Here is a 19347-nt window from a genome sequence, read left to right as displayed (position 1 = left end):
ATTTTGTGGTATGAATAAAATGAGAAGAAACTGTCAAAACAAATGTTAGGAAAAAAAACAGGAGCATTGACTTCAACAGATTCAACAAATATTCAAGCCACATTTAATAACTTTATGAAATTAGTATCAAAGAATATATAGTCAAAATACAGAAATAAAGTTGAATGAGAGAAAAACAGCATGATGAGATCAAACAAAAGTTAAACAGAACAGATTAAATATAAAAAGTTAACTGAAAGGTCACTCTGCTACGTGCAGCAATATTTCAGCAACTCCTTTCTTTAATAGTCAATTTAACAATGACGAGCTAATTGGTGGGGGAGGGGGAAGCTAAAGCATCACTTTGAAATGTCTGCTGTATAAGTTACTGTGATTGTGCAAACAAAGTCACCCCAGTTTGCAACCTGTGTTAAATTTAGATTTAATAGATGTAGTGTCCGCTTTTGTTTTGTTTTGCTTTTCTCGTGAAGCAGTACAAAGGTTTAGAATGAAATGTCTGCATTTAGTTCTCCATTACATTTACATTTGCCTTTCATTTGGCTGCTATTGTGTGTGTTGTGGACTGCAGATGATTAAAATTTGCTTACACATCCAAACCTTTAGCTTGTCATGAATACATCACTTCTAAAAGTATGTGCTGTGTGCATTATTAATTACAGAATTATCATAAAGATACAGTAAGGCTTTCCCCACTCTGAAGTTTGCATTTTTTGGTAGGTAACAATATATCAGCTTTACTAACACCCTAATAATAGTCATACATTAATTTTATATCTCCATTCCTCCAAAAGAAAAAAAAAAGACTGAAGGTGTGTACAGTTAGTTTCTGATTAGTATAAAATGTTCAAATTGGGATTCGATCTGCTACGGTAAAGAACATGAGTTACGTATAAACAAAGTGTGAAAAATAATATTCCAAGTAGTTTGATTAGCAGCTGATGTTTCTGTAGTGCTCCTGTGCACTATACAGTAAGCCCAGGAATAAAACAAAAAACAGATCAAAAGTGTTTCGATGCAGGTTTAGGCATCAAGTGTATGTTATGGTCTGAACCTTCAGTATGCTCATTCTATGGTTTAGGTACATAAGGTACCAAATTTTGTCCATATCAGATACCAGATAGTTGGTGCATACATTTCAGACAATGGAACTAGAATTTGTTAATCTGAGACAGGATCAGTAATCTCTTGTTAAAATGTCAAAAAAGTGTGCAATAATAAGGCAGATTTCTTATTACACCATCTCTTTAGATATTTATCATTTGGTGAAACAAACAAGGTGCTTTAAAAACAGCAGAGTAATAGGATACAAACAAGTGCCAGAAAGAAGGAAAAATGCAAAAATGGGAACTACCATTTCTTCCACAATGAGGAATAGAGAACTTTTGTATCTGGTATTTGAAAGATTTTTAACAGCTGATACTCAATATCAGCTGATTCCTGAAGTGTTGGCAAGATACCAGGTTTCTGGTACTGGCCCATTTCTAACATTATTTAAATATTCACATCATGCAATAAGCAGTTTCACACACTGCAATGTAATGGAAAATACTTCCTAAACTGAATTAGAATCGAGACCCAAAGCAGAACCAGTAAATAAATATCTTGCATATATGTCAAACTATATTCTTCAAACAAAACCTTACATCTTATCAAAGAAGTCAGAAAGTACCAACAAAAATTATTTGCTTTCTACTATAATACTGTTAAATTTCCATGTTTGAGAATGTCCCATTTAATTTTTTCTGCCTCTTCAAATTAGGTGGCAAAGTAGAAATTCAAACACAGAGTAAAATGCATATATATGAGAGCGCTGGCTCAGCGAGATATCAAATATACAGCATTCTAGTGTCAAAAGTACAGGCAGAAATGTCCAAGATTTCTTGGTGAAAAAGGGGCATTTGAGGAGTAAAAATTCTACTTAACAATCACTCACATTTTAACAGTGCATTAATTATAACAAAAGCCAGATGAGAAGTGAGCAACAGAATCGTAATGTTCAGTGTTCATAACAGAATATTATCCTCTGCTCATTTAAACGAGGTTGGAAACATATACTCATGTATGTGAAACTTTAAGTAGCTAGGTTTATTCTTTTTTCAGGATTCTTGCAAGAGGCAGAGTTGTGACACTGCATTGAATTGGATGATAGTAGAAGGTGGTTTTGCTAGAAGCCTTTCTCCCAACGCTGTGCCTCTGTCTTATCAAAGGATTACGAGTCCTGCAATCTGTTTTGATCTATTCTTTTGCCTCTAGGAAAAGGGTTTCTTGAGGATACAGTTTTACCTCCAGTAATGATTTATTTGGGTCCAACTGAGTCACCTGTAAAGATAAAAAAGAAATCTGAAAAGACATGTATAAGTAGATTTCCTTTGAACTGTATATTTTTAGGAGTATAGATTAATGTTCATTGGGGAGCAGTTTTGATTTCTGCCTGGGGGATTCACAAAGGTAATTCCCATTAGTGCTAATGGGAGCTCTGTGCATTCTCAGTACATTGGTGAAAGAACAGATTCAACAGATGCTACACATTTGCTCAGAGAAAAGTTGTTTACTTTCCCTCATCATCTTCAGTATGAAGATATCTGTTTTTGTCACAGTGGGGATGTCATTCTGAAAGGATTACTGGAACACTGGGGGTGAAGGTGAGAGACACGAAAAGACTACAAGCTCACATGCATCCTAAATGCCCACTTACTTCAAGGGGAGATTTAAGTGTGCAAGAATGTAGGATTGGCTTTATATTTTATTCATTTGAGCCCTGGTTCAGCAAAGCATTAAGGGCCAGATTTTTAATACCATTTAGGAACCTAAAGATGCAGATAGGCGCATAGTGGGATTGTCACACCTAGGCATCTAGCTAAGCACTTGGAATTTGGTGCCTGAGCGCTTTTGAAAACCCCACTACGCACCTATTTGTATCTTTAGGTTCCTAAATGCCTTTAAAAATCGGCTCTTAAGGCTTTGAGCACCTTCAACTACAACTGGCTTTCACTTTAAACTGTGAGTAATCTCATCCCTGTCCAACAAAGCATTCAAGCTCCATTGAAGTAACTTCAGTGAAACTTAAGCATGTACTTAAGTGCTTTACTGAAATGTAGTATGTGCTCAAGTGCTTTGGAAACTGTCCTACATATGGGCTTGATCCATGCATTTAGGCTCAGTCTCTAGAGCTATGAAGTTTTCAGTAGGAGGTATTTGCTGGTAATGTTTCACATACACAAAATAGTGGAGAGGAGAGCCCAGCCTTCTGAATCAAACATTTGTATGTTGCAACATCCAGATTTGTATAACACCACTGTGGCATTTAAAAGGACAATGGCAAGGTTTTGCTATAAATATTTAAACACTACTTTTTACTTTGTTTGAAATAATTCATTGATAGTTTGAACTTTAGTTCTGTTTGCTAACCCATTTTTTACTTCTTTCTTTGCACATGCACACTGGTTTGTTATTGAGGGTATGTTCATGAGTACTGTATTATTAGCATTATGCTAAAACAGCAATGACAAATGCATACAGGCAAGCCTTATTTAGAAGCAAGAAGTGTTTTACCTAGGACCATATCATGCCACTGGTTTTTAAGGAGTACTTTTAATAGAAATAAATGCTTAAAAAAATAGAATCAGTGACATATTAGGGTCCCAGGTGTGTCAGGTATTAGAAATTACTATAATTAACACCTAGTGTATTTAATTTTCATTTCTGCCTTGAATGCAGTTTAGGTATGGTATGCTTCTCTTATCAATCCTGGTATACTAAAAGTTTTAAAATGCAATTAAAAACTGAACTGAAAAAATTGTTTTCAAAATTTCAAAGACTGGATTGGGAAAACAGATTTCTTTTTTAAAGTAGTAAAATATTGTATCTACCTACTTTGATGTATCCGTTTAATTTTATAGCATTTATTCCCAAAATCTTTATTGCCACTGTTTTACTGTGCACTTGCAGATAATTAACTATTTTTACATTTTAAAAAAAAATGTGCTTATCACTTCTCTAAGCACATTCTCTAAGATTTAAAATCAATCTCATTCACCCTGATGAATGTAATGGAACTTAAAAAAATACGGATGCATATTTTTAATTCCCAATGCTGGGATATATTTTCTTATGTTTTAGATACCACAGTGAGTTATCTGTGAATGGTAGAGAAGAAAAATAGTTCGTACAGACACCAGACCATTAAAATTCATTTGTAGATAATAAGAATCTAACTCCAATTATGCATTCCTGCACAGATGCTGCTTAAATTATTGAAAGGTTATCTTAGAAAGCAAACCTGTTATGTAAAAAACAGCCAAAGTAGTGCGTTTAAGTTTGTGATTACAGAAGTATACTAATTAAGTACCTTTGTTGCATTTTTAATGCTTTAGTATTCTTCTGCTACAGTCCATTGCATTTAGGCGCTGAAAGGGAAGTATATAGGGACCTTTATAATTCTCAGCACAAGAGGTACAGTGCACCTGAGAGAAGCAATTTTATTTCTCTGTTCAGTTTAAACCTGTATCTAATTAGATCCTCTCTCGTTTCAAATCCCACAACCCCTTTATTGCAAAAGCAAGAAAATGTAGGTGGAGAGAGAGAGAGATTTGTTTGTATCAGGCAAAAACGGATTTGAAAAGCAGCGCTGGGTTAATGAACACTATCCTCCAGACTGTAACCAGATGGAAACCTATTATTCACTTGAGTGTAATTAATGATACACAGCCTAATCAAAACTCTTGGGTTTGCAAACTTCAGTTACCTTAATAACAACGATGAGCGATGTCCTTTTCTCAATTTCTTTATATGTGGGAAGTTAGTTAAAAGCAACATTCAGTACCTGCAGTAAGAAGCTTGTGCCACTTTTCACCCTTGATTTCAGTGTGCTGTTTTTTAATCCACCGAGGGACAGCAGAGTTTGCAAATGTTTACACCATTACCCAATTAACTAACAATATGGCTCCTACATCTGTCAACAAACAAAGCTGTTGTTGCTTTGTTTTAGCTCCTTGGCATTTTCTGTTCATATGGGTCGCCATTGTACTTAATTATCACGCCATAACCCTTCTGCAGCTTCTACTTTGTTATTTGTGGTTTGTAAATATGTTGTTTACCAAAAAGAACAGAAGCTTTATTAGTGAACACACCTCTGACCAAAAGAAATGCTTCAACTGGTGAATAAATGATTAAATACAGGACTAAGCTAAAGTACCTTGCAACTTCAAATATCTTTAGAATTAGAAACCAAGAGAGTTGTATACAACAAAGATCAAAGGCCCTGTAAGAAATGTCACTAACACAGGTGTCTCTACCCCACTTTCTAGTGAGATTTATTCTGCTTAGCCAGATTTATATGGCTATTTCACAGTGTAACTCCAAAGACTGAAACATTCTTTATATTCACTTTATAATCTGTTACATTAATACGACATTAAAATAAAATCTGGCACTTCTAAAACTTTGCTCTGATGTAATGTTTTTCATTCATCATGCGTGTGTGTGTGTGTGTGTGTGTGTAAAATATATACATCTGAAGACTACTGTGTACTACATATGTTAAACTGAACAGAAAATGAGTTCAGAAATCCTGTTTATTATCTAAAGGTAACTTGCACGTTATGGCCCCAATTTCGGGAAGAACTGAAGCATGTGCTTAACGCTAAGCACTCAAGTAGTCCCATTGCTCTCAATGAGACTCAGGCACTTAAGGTTCAGCACACACGGAAGTGACTTACTATTTACAAAATTCCCCTCAAATGAGGCGTTCAGTACATTTGTTTAAGCCTTGCTTTTTTCTTTTTATTCTTAGATTCCGAGAAATCTAGTTCCACACCAGTCACTGGCTCACACTCAAATGATGCCCCACTTATCCCATGGTTACAAAAGCAGATTGGGCATAGAGTTGGCCCAATGAAGAAGTCTTTTTAAATAACTTAGTGGTTTTGCAAAGTTTTAATTATTCTATATTCCAAGGGATATAAAACAAGAGCAACCGTTTATATATCATATAAAAGGCCCTGTCAGCTGACTTCATGCGCCATCAGGGTTCCATGTCCGATACGATGCCAATGGCTTAGTGTTTGTTGGGACGCCACATAAAATGGGAGAAGGTGATGGGAGCAGCACTGGATGTTCAGGAGCTTGAAGTACATCTTAAAGTACAATAATGTGCTCAGTAAAGTGCTCAAGCGTATGATATTCTATGGAAATAACTTTCATTGGTGTGTTTTATATTCTCTACATTTTAATATCTTTTTATAGCAAAAAAAAGTTTTTCCTTCCAAACTCATTTTCTGCAGCATTGGCATGCTCACCTGAACTGACCTACGTGTACTGCTACTACACATTCGCATCCTGTACAGCAGCAATTTTACTGTTTACAAGGTATGGTTTCTTACCCACCCTAACCCTGCAGGGAAGAGGTAAGAAAAAAAATGGCTTAATGCCCAGGAAGGTCATTTAAAAATAATGAACTGAATATACAATTATTATAACACGTACTTGAGCAGCAAATATCACACCCTTCACCTCCCTCTACACCGTAGGACAAGGATCCGATTCTTGAGTAGCACAAATCTCTCTTCTACCTACACACGCATGAATACATTTCATGAATCAAATGCACAAAGAGTTCTTTTACTCTCTTTCCTAATCCCCCTAAGTATAAATGCAGTGAAAATTACTTAAATGCACACCTGGTAAAGGACTAAATCCGTTTAAAAAACTATATTTTCACTCTGACACACAAACAAATACAGTGACTCCTTTCTACCTGTTAAAATAATAATCTCTGTGTGTAAAAGGGTTATCTGGATAATAGGGTCAACTGTGGGCACAAATAAAGAGTGTGTACTTTTATAGAAATAAATGCAATTAGATCTGGTTTAGCTGAATTAGCTTGAAAATACTTTTAATTTGAATGAAAGAAACCTGTCATGTTAACAAATAAGGAACAATATTATATCATAGTTAGCAAAACAGGGCAAATAAAACATTACACATCTTGTTCACAATAAAAAGCTTTAATCCAGAAACACTGAGTGACTGAGCTACTATACCTATATGTACCTGACTTCTGGATACTTTTAAAAACAAAATTTTAGATCCAACACATTTCTTCCAAGATGTATATTTAATCCAATAACCAATATTAACATATCCAAGAAAGAGATGCTATAACCCGACCCCCACACTCCTAATCCTCCCCCCACAAAATCCAGATAGCTTTCTGGTAAAAACTGACTTCAGTGGAGCTGTGACAATTTACACCAGCTGAGAATCTGCCCATAGATCCTGTTTCTCCAGGCCATATGTGCCTGACTTCTATTACTACCTGTCTGTCTAGATTGTAAGCTAAGTGAGGCAGAGACCACGTCCTCCTCTGTCTTTTGTACAAAGCTGAGCACACCAACAGAGCACCAGAGCACAACACATAACAACAATAAACCAAAAACCAGTGGTTTTCAGTTTTTCAATTTTATAGCGAGTCGTGTGATATTTGGGACTTTTCTTCCAGCCTCAGCTGCTGGGGCCATGTGATTACTTGAAAATCTCACTTTCAATTTTTTTTAAAAAAAGTAAGTTTCTAGCCCTTGTAGTTGCAGAGAAAATGTTGAACATGTAAACCCTAACCGCTGCAACACCAGAATCCAAATAAAAGGAACCACATATTTATTATTTTTAAACAGGTCTTGATTTCTGAACAAATCTCATGAGTTTATGGGGCCTGGCTCATGACATTTTAACAGTTGGAGTTGGCAATACAGTATAACCTCAGGGTTACGGACACCAGAGTTACAAACTGATCAGTCAACCACACACCTTTATGCAATCAGGCAGCAGCAGAGACCAAAAAGAAAAAGGCAAATACCATACAGTACTGTGTTAAACGTAAACGACTACAAAAATAAAGGGAAAGCAGCATTTTTCTTCTTCAGAGTAAAGTTTCAAAACTGTATTAAGTCAATGAGAAGACTGAGAGGGGACATGATATCAGTTTTCAGGTATCTAAAAGGGTGTCATAAGGAGGAGGAAGAAAACTTGTTCACCTTAGCCTCTAAGGATAGAACAAGAAGCAATGGGCTTAAACTGCAGCAAGGGAGGTCTAGGTTGGACATTAGGAAAAAGTTCCTAACTGTCAGGGTGGTTAAACACTGGAATAAATTGCCTAGGGAGGTTGTGGAATCTCCATCTCTGGAGATATTTAAGAGTAGGTTAGATAAATGTCTATCAGGGATGGTCTAGACAGTATTTGGTCCTGCCATGCGGGCAGGGGACTGGACTCGATGACCTCTCGAGGTCCCTTCCAGTCCTAGAATCTATGAATCTATGAATGTTCAGTTGTAAACTTTTGAAAGAACAACCAGAACATTTTGTTCAGAGTTATGAACATTTCAGTTACGAATAACCTCCATTCCCCAGGTGTTCGTAACGCTGAGGTTCTACTGCACTGCAAAACAGTGTTCGATCTGCTCAGAGTGTTTGATGTCCTTAGATCTTTTAGTATTTTTTAAAAAATAAAACCAAACGTATCCAAATGGCATCAGCAAGTTTTATCTTTTTATGCAGTCGGGTATTGCTATATCTCATTTTTACAAGCATAGTTCCACCGCAACATATGTGGCTTTCAGCAACTTTGGACAGAGCAAATTAAACATGTTAATAGTAAGAGTTTGCATTTACATCGTAACTTTCACCCAAGGATCTCAAAGCACTTTACAAACATTAAAATGGCTATTGTGAATTAGGTATTATCCTTACTTGACAGATGGGTAAACTGTAGCATAGAGAGATTATGTCACTTGGCAAAGGATACACAGTGAGTCAGCAGCAGAGTTGGGAACAGAACCCAGGAGTACTGCTGGGTGAATAACTGAGTTTTCTGTTCAGTGGCAGTTCTGGGGGGAAAATATAATTGGTTTGAGTTGAAATGAATCTGAATTTTTTCAGAAGTTTTGGCGAATAGAAAAGGCCTGTTTCAGGTCAGTTCCAGAGCAAGGATTTGAACCTGGGTCATTCCAGGTGAGTGCCTTAATCACTTGGCTTAAGATGATTGGTGAAGTGCCAGGGGGCAGCAGCAGCAGCATCTCCTCTTCTGCCTCTGCCTCTTCTGGCTGTTTTGTGAATAGCTGAAACTATTCATGTCAAATTCACAAATAGTTTTGGGTCGATTGAAACTGCATTTTTTGTTGAATAAAATATTCGCCTGAAATATTTCACCCAGGTCTGCTCAGGAGTACTGGCTCCCACGCCCTTGCTCTAACTTCTAGATCACACCCTCTTGCCCTTTATTATATCATTACATTGTGTAGATTGTTGCAGAACAGTTAGAATGAACTATTAGCCTGTGTGTGTTACAGACTGCACAAAGTTCTGGGAGAAGTTTAGGAAGCAGATTCACAGAGTATGACTCTTTCTTTTATGATGACCTATTGCACTGAACTGAATGGAATTCTTGTACTGAACTGAATGGAATTCTTGCACCACTGATTTCAATTGGACTACATGTAGTGAGAATTATTGTATGTAGTGTTTAATCTTGCGTAGTGTTTAATCTTGCATAAAAGTATAATGTACAGTAAGAATGATCCAAGTGATACTGTACATGGTGAGATATGGGTAGTGTTTTGTCCATGGATGTGACCAATATAACATATATTACAATTAAAAATTATAGAAACCAGCCTATTGATCTGATGGCATTTAATGAGTAAGATTTTGAATCCTTATCACTAGAGGTCAGAGAGCGAATACCTTCACCTTGAATGTTTGGAGGGGGCTGGAGGTGGGGAGAGATGAGTGTGCATTATGCCACTGCCATGGCACTCTGTCTACAGATGGATTTGGATAAGAAGCAAGGTTGGATACAGGGAAGGAAGGTCCTGCTGGAGGCCTAGTGTTATATTTAAATAGGATTGATAAGGGATAAGAAGGGAAGATGGGAATATGGCCAGTCAGAAAGGTTAAAGGCTCAAATCACCCCACTTCTCCTGCTTAAACTTTGAATATTTGTTGCCAATTGGATCTGATTAGTTCAGAAGAACTTAGCTGTTATGGAAAATCCACAAGGAATTCCATCATTTGATGTCATATAGCTATACACATGGTCATCAGCAGGTTTGGGGGATCCAGCACACACACCTCTGCCACCTGAGCTAACAGAGTAACTGATAGCAGCAGGAGGTTATCATTCTTTATGTGGGCCAGCACTAGAGGTGAATGGGACGCTTTGTCAGTGGGTTTCACAGATACTTGCTGACAGCAGAGGAATGGAGAGACTCAGGAAATTTGGGTTCTACTCTATGCTCTCCAGAGGAGTGTGCTGTAGTGGGTAGACTCTTCTGCCCATTCTCCCCAAGTATGTCCCAGTCCCAATCAAGTCTCTCCCCCACAGCTGTCTCTTTGTCCCAGTCATTCCTAATCTCCTTGTTCAGCAAGTCTTAATGTCATATCTTGGGATTCTCCATCCCACTCCCAGTCCCCACCAGCTCCTTGTCACCGGTGCCCTTGCCCAGCCAGACCCCGTTCTACCCAGCTCCTCATCTAATTTGTGTCTCCACTCCCCTGGAGACTGGTCTCCAGTCACCCCAGAACCCTAATTTCCCATCCCCACTGGCTTCAAGTCCCAATTTCTCTCCCTGGGCACCTCACTGAGTATATCTCCCCCCACCCCCTTCCCCGCAGCTCCTTGTCCCAGTCTCTTCATCCAGCCAGTCCCAATTCTCCCCCACAGATCCTCATCTGATCTCCATCTTTCCCTCAACTACTGGCTTCTGCTTCCCCCATTTCCATCCCTAGCTTCCAGTCTCCTGGCCCAGCCAATTGCCCTCCACCCCCCAGTCTCTGTCTTACCCAGCCTCTCAGTCCCAGTTTCCCTCCCAACCCAACTGCCAGTCCTAGCTTCCCTCTCCCCAACCTGGCAACCTCCAGTCCCAGTCTTCCTTCCCCTCCCCATACTCCTTTTCCCAATCTAATCCCCCAAGCAGGTCCAGCCTTTGTCCCCTCTGCATTAGAATTGGGCAGCTTCCTCCTCTATACTGCCAGGGGTGTCACTGAGAGCAGAGGAAAGACTGCTCTCCGGGCTGGTCTACACTAATGCTGTAAATCAATCTAAGTTATGCTAGTTCAGTTATGTAAATTACGTAACTGAAGTCAATGTAATTTAGGTCGATTTACACGGGTGTCTGCACCACGCTACATCGATGGGAGACACTCTCCCGTCAACATAGCTTCCGTCTCTCAGGGAGGTGGAGTACAGACGTCGACGGCAGAGCGCTCTCCCATTGACTTAACGTGTCTTCAACAGACCCGCTAAATCGACACTGCTGCATCGATTGCAGCAGTGCCGATTTAGCCGGTAGTGTAGACATGGGTTAGGTGCTTGGACCTGGGCCAGCCCACAGCAGCCCAGAGCTGCAATTGCAGGGGAAGTCCTGCTCTTTCCAGGCTGGAGCATACACAGTGCAGATGGAACCTTCAGGGGATTTAATAATAAAACAGCTGGGCCAAGTAATCCACCATCTGTACAGTCTCCCTCACAACTAATGAAATTGATGCATGTAAATTAGCAGTAGAGTAAGGGTGGTGATTTGTTGAGTTACCTCTGATATCACAACGGTCTAGGACTCTTTGCATGGCATAGATATATGCCTAGCTGTATCTGTACAGCTCATGGGTGTACAGTCAAAAGGCTAAGGTTAAAAATTTGACAGTGACAGATCCTAGTGCAAATCCTAGTGATGATTGAACCTGGTGATATTCTGAAGAAAAAGTGGTCTCAGCCATGCTTGTAGCTGTTTCTGTTGCTTCACACTGACTCAATAGACATTCTAGGCTTCAGAGTGGCACGCGGACAAAGTGACAATCTTGGAATCGTACTATAGTTCAAACAAATCTCTACTGAGCATGTGTAAACTGCAATTTTTTAAAGACTTATAACTCAGTCAAATTTGGGCAGATTTTTGCAGGGACAGCAAAGGAAATGTACATCTCTGACACAAAGGCTACCGCCCTGCCAAATTTCAAGTCCACAGCATGTAGGCACTACAGCTTTTCTAAGAAAAGGTCACCAGAAATTTTTAACGTGTGCAAAACTATGTATTTTCCTTAGCCTTGTTCTTGTAAAGGGTTGAACCGTTTGGCTGAAATTTCTAAAAATTTCAGCCTGAGGCAGACGCCCGGCATGGAAAATTTCATTCTGAGCAGTCAAAAGATTAGTAAAGTTATAAGCATTTGAAAACAGGTTTGACAACCTTAGCATTAGGTGGTGCTACCAGCCCCACCTATAGTAAACCAAACAAACATTCAAAGGAGCTTTCAAGCTGTGGCCAATCACCATCTTGATTAATTTGCTTGCACGTTGTATCTGTTGGTTCTCTTAGATTGTAAGATCTTTAGGGGAAGGGTAATTTGGGGTAATAATGTAATAAAGAATAATATTTCCTTGCTTTTACAGGTTAAGTTAGACCCCCAGTGAATTTTAATTACTGCCTTGTTTGTGTGGGAAGGACAGCAGGTCATAAAGCTTCCCGTATCTTGTTGGACCTCCCTAAGACAATGACTAAAATGAGAGCTGGTCTATACAGGGTTTTAAGGATTTCACCCATCCTTCTGAAGGAGGGGCCAAGGGAATAAAAAAAAAAACAGGTTGTTCCCTAATGCTTCAATATATGCCAACCTTTTCTTCACATAATCTCATTACCTCTCCTCCTCATTGGCAGCAGCCAGCATCCCCCACCACCCCTGAGCAATTAGAAAGGCAGGTGGTCATTAGAAAGACAGGAATGTTGCTCTGCATCAGTCACCAGGGGATGCTGAAGCTCAATGTATGCTATACCATCCCTCTCTGGATGCTGACTACCATCTCTGCACTGCTCCAATACTTTTATTTTGACCAAATTCGAATTCTCAGCAATAACATTTCCTTTCGGGAGCGGGGAGGGGAAAGAGAGAGAGAGGACTCCCTTGTGTCACAGAAGTTTCCACCAGGAGCTAAACAAACCTGATGACCATCCAATCAAGACTCGCAAGCACTAGGAGAGCTCCACCAGACGACACTCTTAGCAAAATATAGTGCTTCCGCATAGACTACTAGATGTAGCTTATTGAGAAAGTACTAGTCAGTAATGGGATTTATATGCATTTAACTATAGAACAAAAACCCAAAAGGGTTTTTAACACCAGTTCAAAGGATGAAGGTCTCAGACAAGATAGTGATGAGCACTGTATAAAAACATGACTGACAGATAGAATCAATAACGTACACATGACTGCTTTTGCAATTTAGTTTGATGTATTTACTTATCCAGTTACCAAAACCGCAGGAGATCATTTCACGTTCTAGTAACCAGATAATGCATTTTTAATGTCTTAATGTTACCAAGGCTCTTTATGGGTATTTTGATACACCATATTTTTCCTGTGTGCAAAAATGCATAGAATGAATGTTAAGCATGAACCACAGGTTGAAAAATAAAAGGTGTCAAAGTAGGTCTACATTCGAGCTAGAGGTGTAATTTCCAGCGTGGGTGGACGTATGCATGCAGCTCTGATCAAGCTGGCTTGCTAAAAAGAGCAGCCCAGCCACCGTGGCACAGGTGGTGGGACTGGCTAGCCGCCCTGAGCACAGTCCCGCCCCAGGACCTTAGGTATGCACTCGAGTGGCTAGCCCATCTAGGCGTCTGTTAGCACGTTCGCTCGATTATAGCTAGCGCATGTACATCTACCTGAGCTGGAAATGACATCCTCAGTTTGAATATAGACATCAGTTTAGAAAGGGCCAGTTTAGACTGGATAGTGCTATAATCGAAAGCAGAGTTTCCCAGTTTCACTACAGTATACTTCCCCCTGCAATCAGATAATGTACTTGGGTTTCCCCTGAAGCAAACATCTTATAAAATAGGGTGCTGCGGGGTAAGAGGGCAGGGAATGGTGCATTTGGGCAGAATATTTTAATCCTGTAGACAGTGGAAGTATTCTTGCTTTTTTGCTCATTCCCCCCTTGGACTTCTCAACTCAAAATGAATCAACTGAAGGTTAGTATTCAGTACTGATTATTCAGTCCTGGATTCTGGCTTTGGTGAGTCTTATATAAAAACAGAAATAATTTACCTTTTCTTCACTGGCCTGGCTTAAATTCTCCTGGAATTATTTAACGCTGTCACACAGAGGTCAACCCAATACTTTCAGAAACCCTGATATACACAGTCAAATTCTGTAGACCGATTTTTCAAAATGTCTGGCTCCGGGGGTCAGGAGGGAATTCTCGCCTCCTTTTTCCTTGTCCACATACAGTTTTGCATAGATGGCTAGATGCATGAGGATATTCCACCTTCCTCTAAGATTCTGGTTATCAGCCACTGCTGATGCCAGGACACCAAGTTTGAACTGCTATAACAAATCTTATTTTCCAGGATGGAAATGTTAAACATTTTGCTGAAAAGCCAGAATCATTCTAACATTCACCCACAGAAATTCTGACCACGGTAAATAGGGAAGTAACTTATCGGTAACAAGACAATGGCAAAACTGCTAGGCTGACTTCAATGGGGCCAGAATTTCACCCGGTCTTTGCAGATTCTCACTGAAAAAGGCTGCATCTCATGCTTTGTGAGCAACAGAACCATTAAAAGGAGTAAAACCATCATGGTAACATGTGACTTTAACACAGATTTGAATGTTCTGACCAGGATTATAAATAGTCTTGTTCACCTGAATTTAGTCGCCTTAGGCCTGTGCTCAAGCTTGGGGATAAGGCAGGGCTTAAAAGCCATTAGGCTGTGCAATCAAAAGGATAGTGTCCTTCACAGAGGAACTGAACACATCAGTCAGTTATGAACAGCTTGGTAATACACAAAGCTCATTTTTTAAATCCAATACACTTCTCCGTGCAAAGCCTTTGAGTGGTTCCAAAGATGAGCATCAACAGCTGACTAAACTACAATAAGTGAATATAAACTACACTAAACGTAGTAGTTGGACAAATAAAACTAGTATTACATAATGGAAAAGAGAAGAAAGATGTGTTAAAGATGGAAAGTGTTGGCTTCAGTGACTGAACCAGCTGAGGTAGGGAGAGGAATTGCATGATTGTTAGATGGGTGTGGCCTTCTGTACAGGTGTTTGGAAAGTCTAGATCAGTGGTCTCCAAACTTTTTTGATCGGGCACTCCTATCAGTAAAAAAATTTTGAGCACGCACCCCCTGCCGCGCCGGCTCTACCATTTTTGCCGAAGCAAAAAAAAGCGCTCCTCCTGCTGCGCACCCCCAAGGATCCTCTTGCGCATCCCCTGAGGAGACCACTGATCTAGATCAGTGGTTGATAAACATGTGCCCCTAGCAGTTCTATTGCTTTGAATGGTTCTGCAGTTTGCAAAGGATGACACACAACCTCCTATACCAGTGGTTCTCAACCATGGGTCCGGGGCCCCCTGGGAGGCCATGAGCAGTTTTCAGGGGGTCCACCAAGCAGGACCAACCAGTGTTAGACTCACTGGGACCCAGGATAGAAAGCCTAAGCCCTACTGCACAGGGCTGAAGCCCAGGGCCCTGAGCCCTGCCATCCGGGGCTGAAGCAGAAGCCTGAGCAATTTAGCTTTGTTGAGCGCCCTATGGCATGGGGCTGTGGGCAGTTGCCCTGCTTGCTACCCCTTAATGCCGGCCCTGGCTTTTTATATGCAGAAAACCAGGTGGGATGTGGTGTTTTTATCATGTGTTTGGGGGGGCCTCAGAAAGAAAAAGGTTGAGAACCCTTGTTCTATACAATCCGAAGTTTCATGAGGGAGAATGCAAAGCTTTTAAGTTTTAAACTATGTGTTATTTTTTAAAAAAAAAGCAGTTCCCATTTTACATAATAAGAAATATGAATGATTAAAACCTACTGAAGAGATTACATGGATCAGATTACATGGATCAAATTACATTTTTTCTCCACTTGCAGAAATCATGACAAAGAGGAAATGCATCATTAACCATGCAATAAAATGAAAGAGTTGTAGGAGCCTCTTAAAACTTAAGAAAAACATTTATTTCACTAGCTGATTTTGTCCTTTTGTACTGGGAAAACATTGATTTATGTCCTAGAGCTTAAAATGAAGACAACTTTTGAGGTTTATTTTAACGACTTGTTTGTGCTCCAGGACCATGAGTTATATTAGCACAGTTCTGTGAACACTTGGTTAGTTAACTAGGACTACAGAATTAGTCCAAGGTTTATTTACATACATAGCTTATAAAATTCAGCAATGGAGTAATGTGAATTTAAAAATATATTTGAAATCCAGAAGATGTGGCTCATCAGATAACTTTAAGATAGATCAAATACTGGGCTCGAACCTATTTGTTGGGTTTCTTTATGTCTCGATTGTTTCATTTTAATGGCTTAACCCCTCGATACTAGAGCATGATCTCCAGTGACAGTAGCAGGCACACTGTAATTTCGTAGTGCAGTGAAGAACCCCAATCCTAGCTATTATCCAGTGAAATGAGCATCATCTCAGTGAAGCAACATTTGATTTGAGCTGACATTTCAACTTTTTACACTCGGAATCCCATCTCCATTAAAACAGCCAAAGGTGCTGCAGTAGCTCTGTAACCAGCTGAGCCGGCAGGCAGTCCTCACTGAAGCTTCTACAGTGCTGCTCAGTACCAGAGTGCTACTGGATATGACCACAATATAGTACGAGTCCTTCCACGTATGGCTGAGAGCATTTTTTTTTTCTGCACCCTGCTCATCTTTTCCCAGCCTTCCATCAAGGGGAAGGGAGGAGAAAGGAAGCTAAATCCTAAAGCTGTTCCTGGACCTAGGTCTTTTTGAGGACTGCACACTATCTAATGGCTAAGCTATTCCTTGAAGGCAGGAGTAGGGTGACCAGACAGCAGATGTGAAAAATTCGGACAGGGGGTGGTGGGTAATAGGCGCCTATATAAGACAAAACCTCAAATATCAGGACTGTCCCTATAAAATCAGGACATCTGGTCACCCTAGGCCGGAGTAGCTCTGGAACTGACAGTGCCATATAAACTCTTCCGGATCACCCAGCTCACCGGGGAGGGGTGCAGGTTACACCATCCCATAGGAGGAGGTTATGTGCTTGCCTCTATGCTGCTGGCCAGAAATACTGACTGATGCAGGCCCTGTCTCCTTTGGGATGGCTTCCACTACAACAGGCCCTGGGGGACATTGCTCTTGGGGGACCCCAGGGATTGTGCTCATGCCTGGCTCTTGGAGGGGACATAAGGTACATAGGGAGGGTGGTGATCTCTCCCCTACTTTATACACCTATGCAATGATCAGGAACAGCCTGGCCCTACACCTACTGAAATCCTGATCAGCACCTGTCTTGACTGGATGCACTGTACAGTGTGGGTTAGATTCAATCTATTTTAGCTTTTAGGCAAAACAGATTTCCCCCCACCCCCATTTCTTCAAACTGCTGTTGGAATTGGCTAATTAAAAGGATTTAAACAATCTTAACACTCTAAACAGAGCAAACTGGTTCTGAATTATTAAGCAACATTTTAGATGCATTTGAATAACCTTAAGTGACTTAACTGCCACCTGATCCTAAGCTATGTCTCAGATAAATAAATGTGAAATACTGTAGAAGTCTTAGCTTACTACGGCTTCCAGATACAGTAAATAAAGAGCTTAAGTCTCCAGTACACTGTCTGCAAAAGACACTCTAAAATAAATGGTTTACACTGGTGTACACTTAAAGTGGAAATCGAAGAAAAAACTGCAGGGCTTAATTTTGATTTCCAGAGGAAACTTGTAAGCACAGAATGTACAAAGCTCTACCAATGCCCTTGCATGGTGCTATGGAGTGCTGTATTGCTGGAGGTGGTGTCTTTCAAATACCATGAAAAACCAAGGTCAGGAACATTCTGGTTAGTCATTAAAGATGCCATAGCACTTTCGCAAGCACAGGCTGTTAATTTTGATATCCTGGCCAAATTCCAGTCTGGTTAATTCCATTCTTGTTACTTAAACTGCCCCCTGTTGTATCAATTGGATGTGGCATCCTTCGCTTTCTGATCTAACATATCAAGAAAGGCCTGCTCTGTAAGATGTACAAAGGCCTCAGGAAGACTTCTGCAGACTTCTCCATGGGAAGAAGTGATAGCATACTGGGCTCTGGATGGATTATGTAGCTGGCACACTTGGCGGACTATCACTGAGGGTACCTGGGGGGCTTTCAGGCTGGAAGAGGGCTCATGGAAAGGCCAAAAGGTCAGTGAGTACTGCTGACAGAGCAGGCTCATGTTTCTAGGGCTAGCTCTGCTTTTTGCTGTGTTGTTAAATAGCTGCTGTGTTAACATGCAAGAGGTGGCTGCATTTCAGTGGTGGGTAAAGGGATTCTTGGAAGGAACCATAAAACCACATGTAGACTGTGCGAAAGCCAACAAGTACATTTCACATCAAATATCAAAAGGGCATCCCCCTCCTTTAAAAAGGTCTGTTTATATACATACAGCCTTTGCACATGCATCTCATGAAAAAACTGCACTGAACTAATATTCACAGTACACGTAGCATTGTAATCAGCAGGCTAAGCTTGTATTTACAATACAGATATTTCTACACAAACAACTTATGTGGCCAGAAAAAACAAATTTCTTCAAAGGTATTAGTCAGGAATCCACTAAGCAGCCAGATTCACTGGTGTGAAATATAGCTTTGGGCTTGGCATCCATTTTGCCATGGCTGCAGTACTGAAGGATAAAGGTGGTTAGTATTCACTTAGTGTCAGCGGATGGACAGCACAGTCAGTGAGGAAGTCCCAGTAACAGTCGCTGCATGTGCTTAAATGCGTTGAAATGTTACTGCTGTTTTTAAACAACAAGTAGTGTCTAGAAAAGGTTAATCTGTGTATTTACTCGTGTAGAAGTTTGTATTTACAGTAGGGTTATGATACCAACTTTAAGTTAGCCAAGCATATCTGTGTAAACAACAGGAAGATAGAACTAATGAATTTTTATTTACTGGAGATGTGGAAATATTTCAACAACATTTTGTTGGGGCATCTAAACTGAGGGCATTAAAAAGAGTATTCTGTACAGCTGGTTGAAAATTTTCTGAATTAACAGTTTTCTGTCAGAAAATGCCGACACAAAATCAAAATGTGTCAGAGGAATGTATCGATTTTGTCAACATTTTCAATGAAAAATTGTCGAAGAGCTTTATTTTGACAAGGTCAAAGTCTGGCATTTCATCTTTATTGTTTCAACTTTTATTATACTTTATAAAAAGCTGAAATAATGAAGTCGAAATGAAGTGCTTTGACTTTATCAAAATGAAGTGTTTTGATAAAATCACTTTGATATTCCCCAAAAAGCTGCAATAAGGGTAGACACACTGTCCATGTAC

General features: G+C 39.9%; 1 protein-coding gene across 1 annotated transcript in view; it reads right to left on the bottom strand.

The window, feature by feature from the left end:
- Window positions 1-1179: 1179 nt before the first annotated feature.
- LOC112112195 (FAS-associated factor 1) overlaps window positions 1180-19347 on the bottom strand; it is a 320608-nt gene continuing 302440 nt past the window's right edge. Inside the window, exon 19 of the mRNA XM_026651874.1 lies at window positions 1180-2319. Coding sequence (XP_026507659.1) covers window positions 2236-2319 — 84 coding nt within the window. The 3' untranslated portion in view covers window positions 1180-2235. The remainder of the gene's footprint in view (window positions 2320-19347) is intronic.

The sequence above is a fragment of the Terrapene carolina genome, unplaced genomic scaffold, assembly GCF_002925995.2.
Source record: "Terrapene carolina triunguis isolate 2854851 unplaced genomic scaffold, T_m_triunguis-2.0 Scaffold104, whole genome shotgun sequence".
Lineage (NCBI taxonomy): Eukaryota > Metazoa > Chordata > Testudines > Emydidae > Terrapene > Terrapene triunguis.
This window is presented reverse-complemented; position numbering and strand designations above follow the sequence as displayed.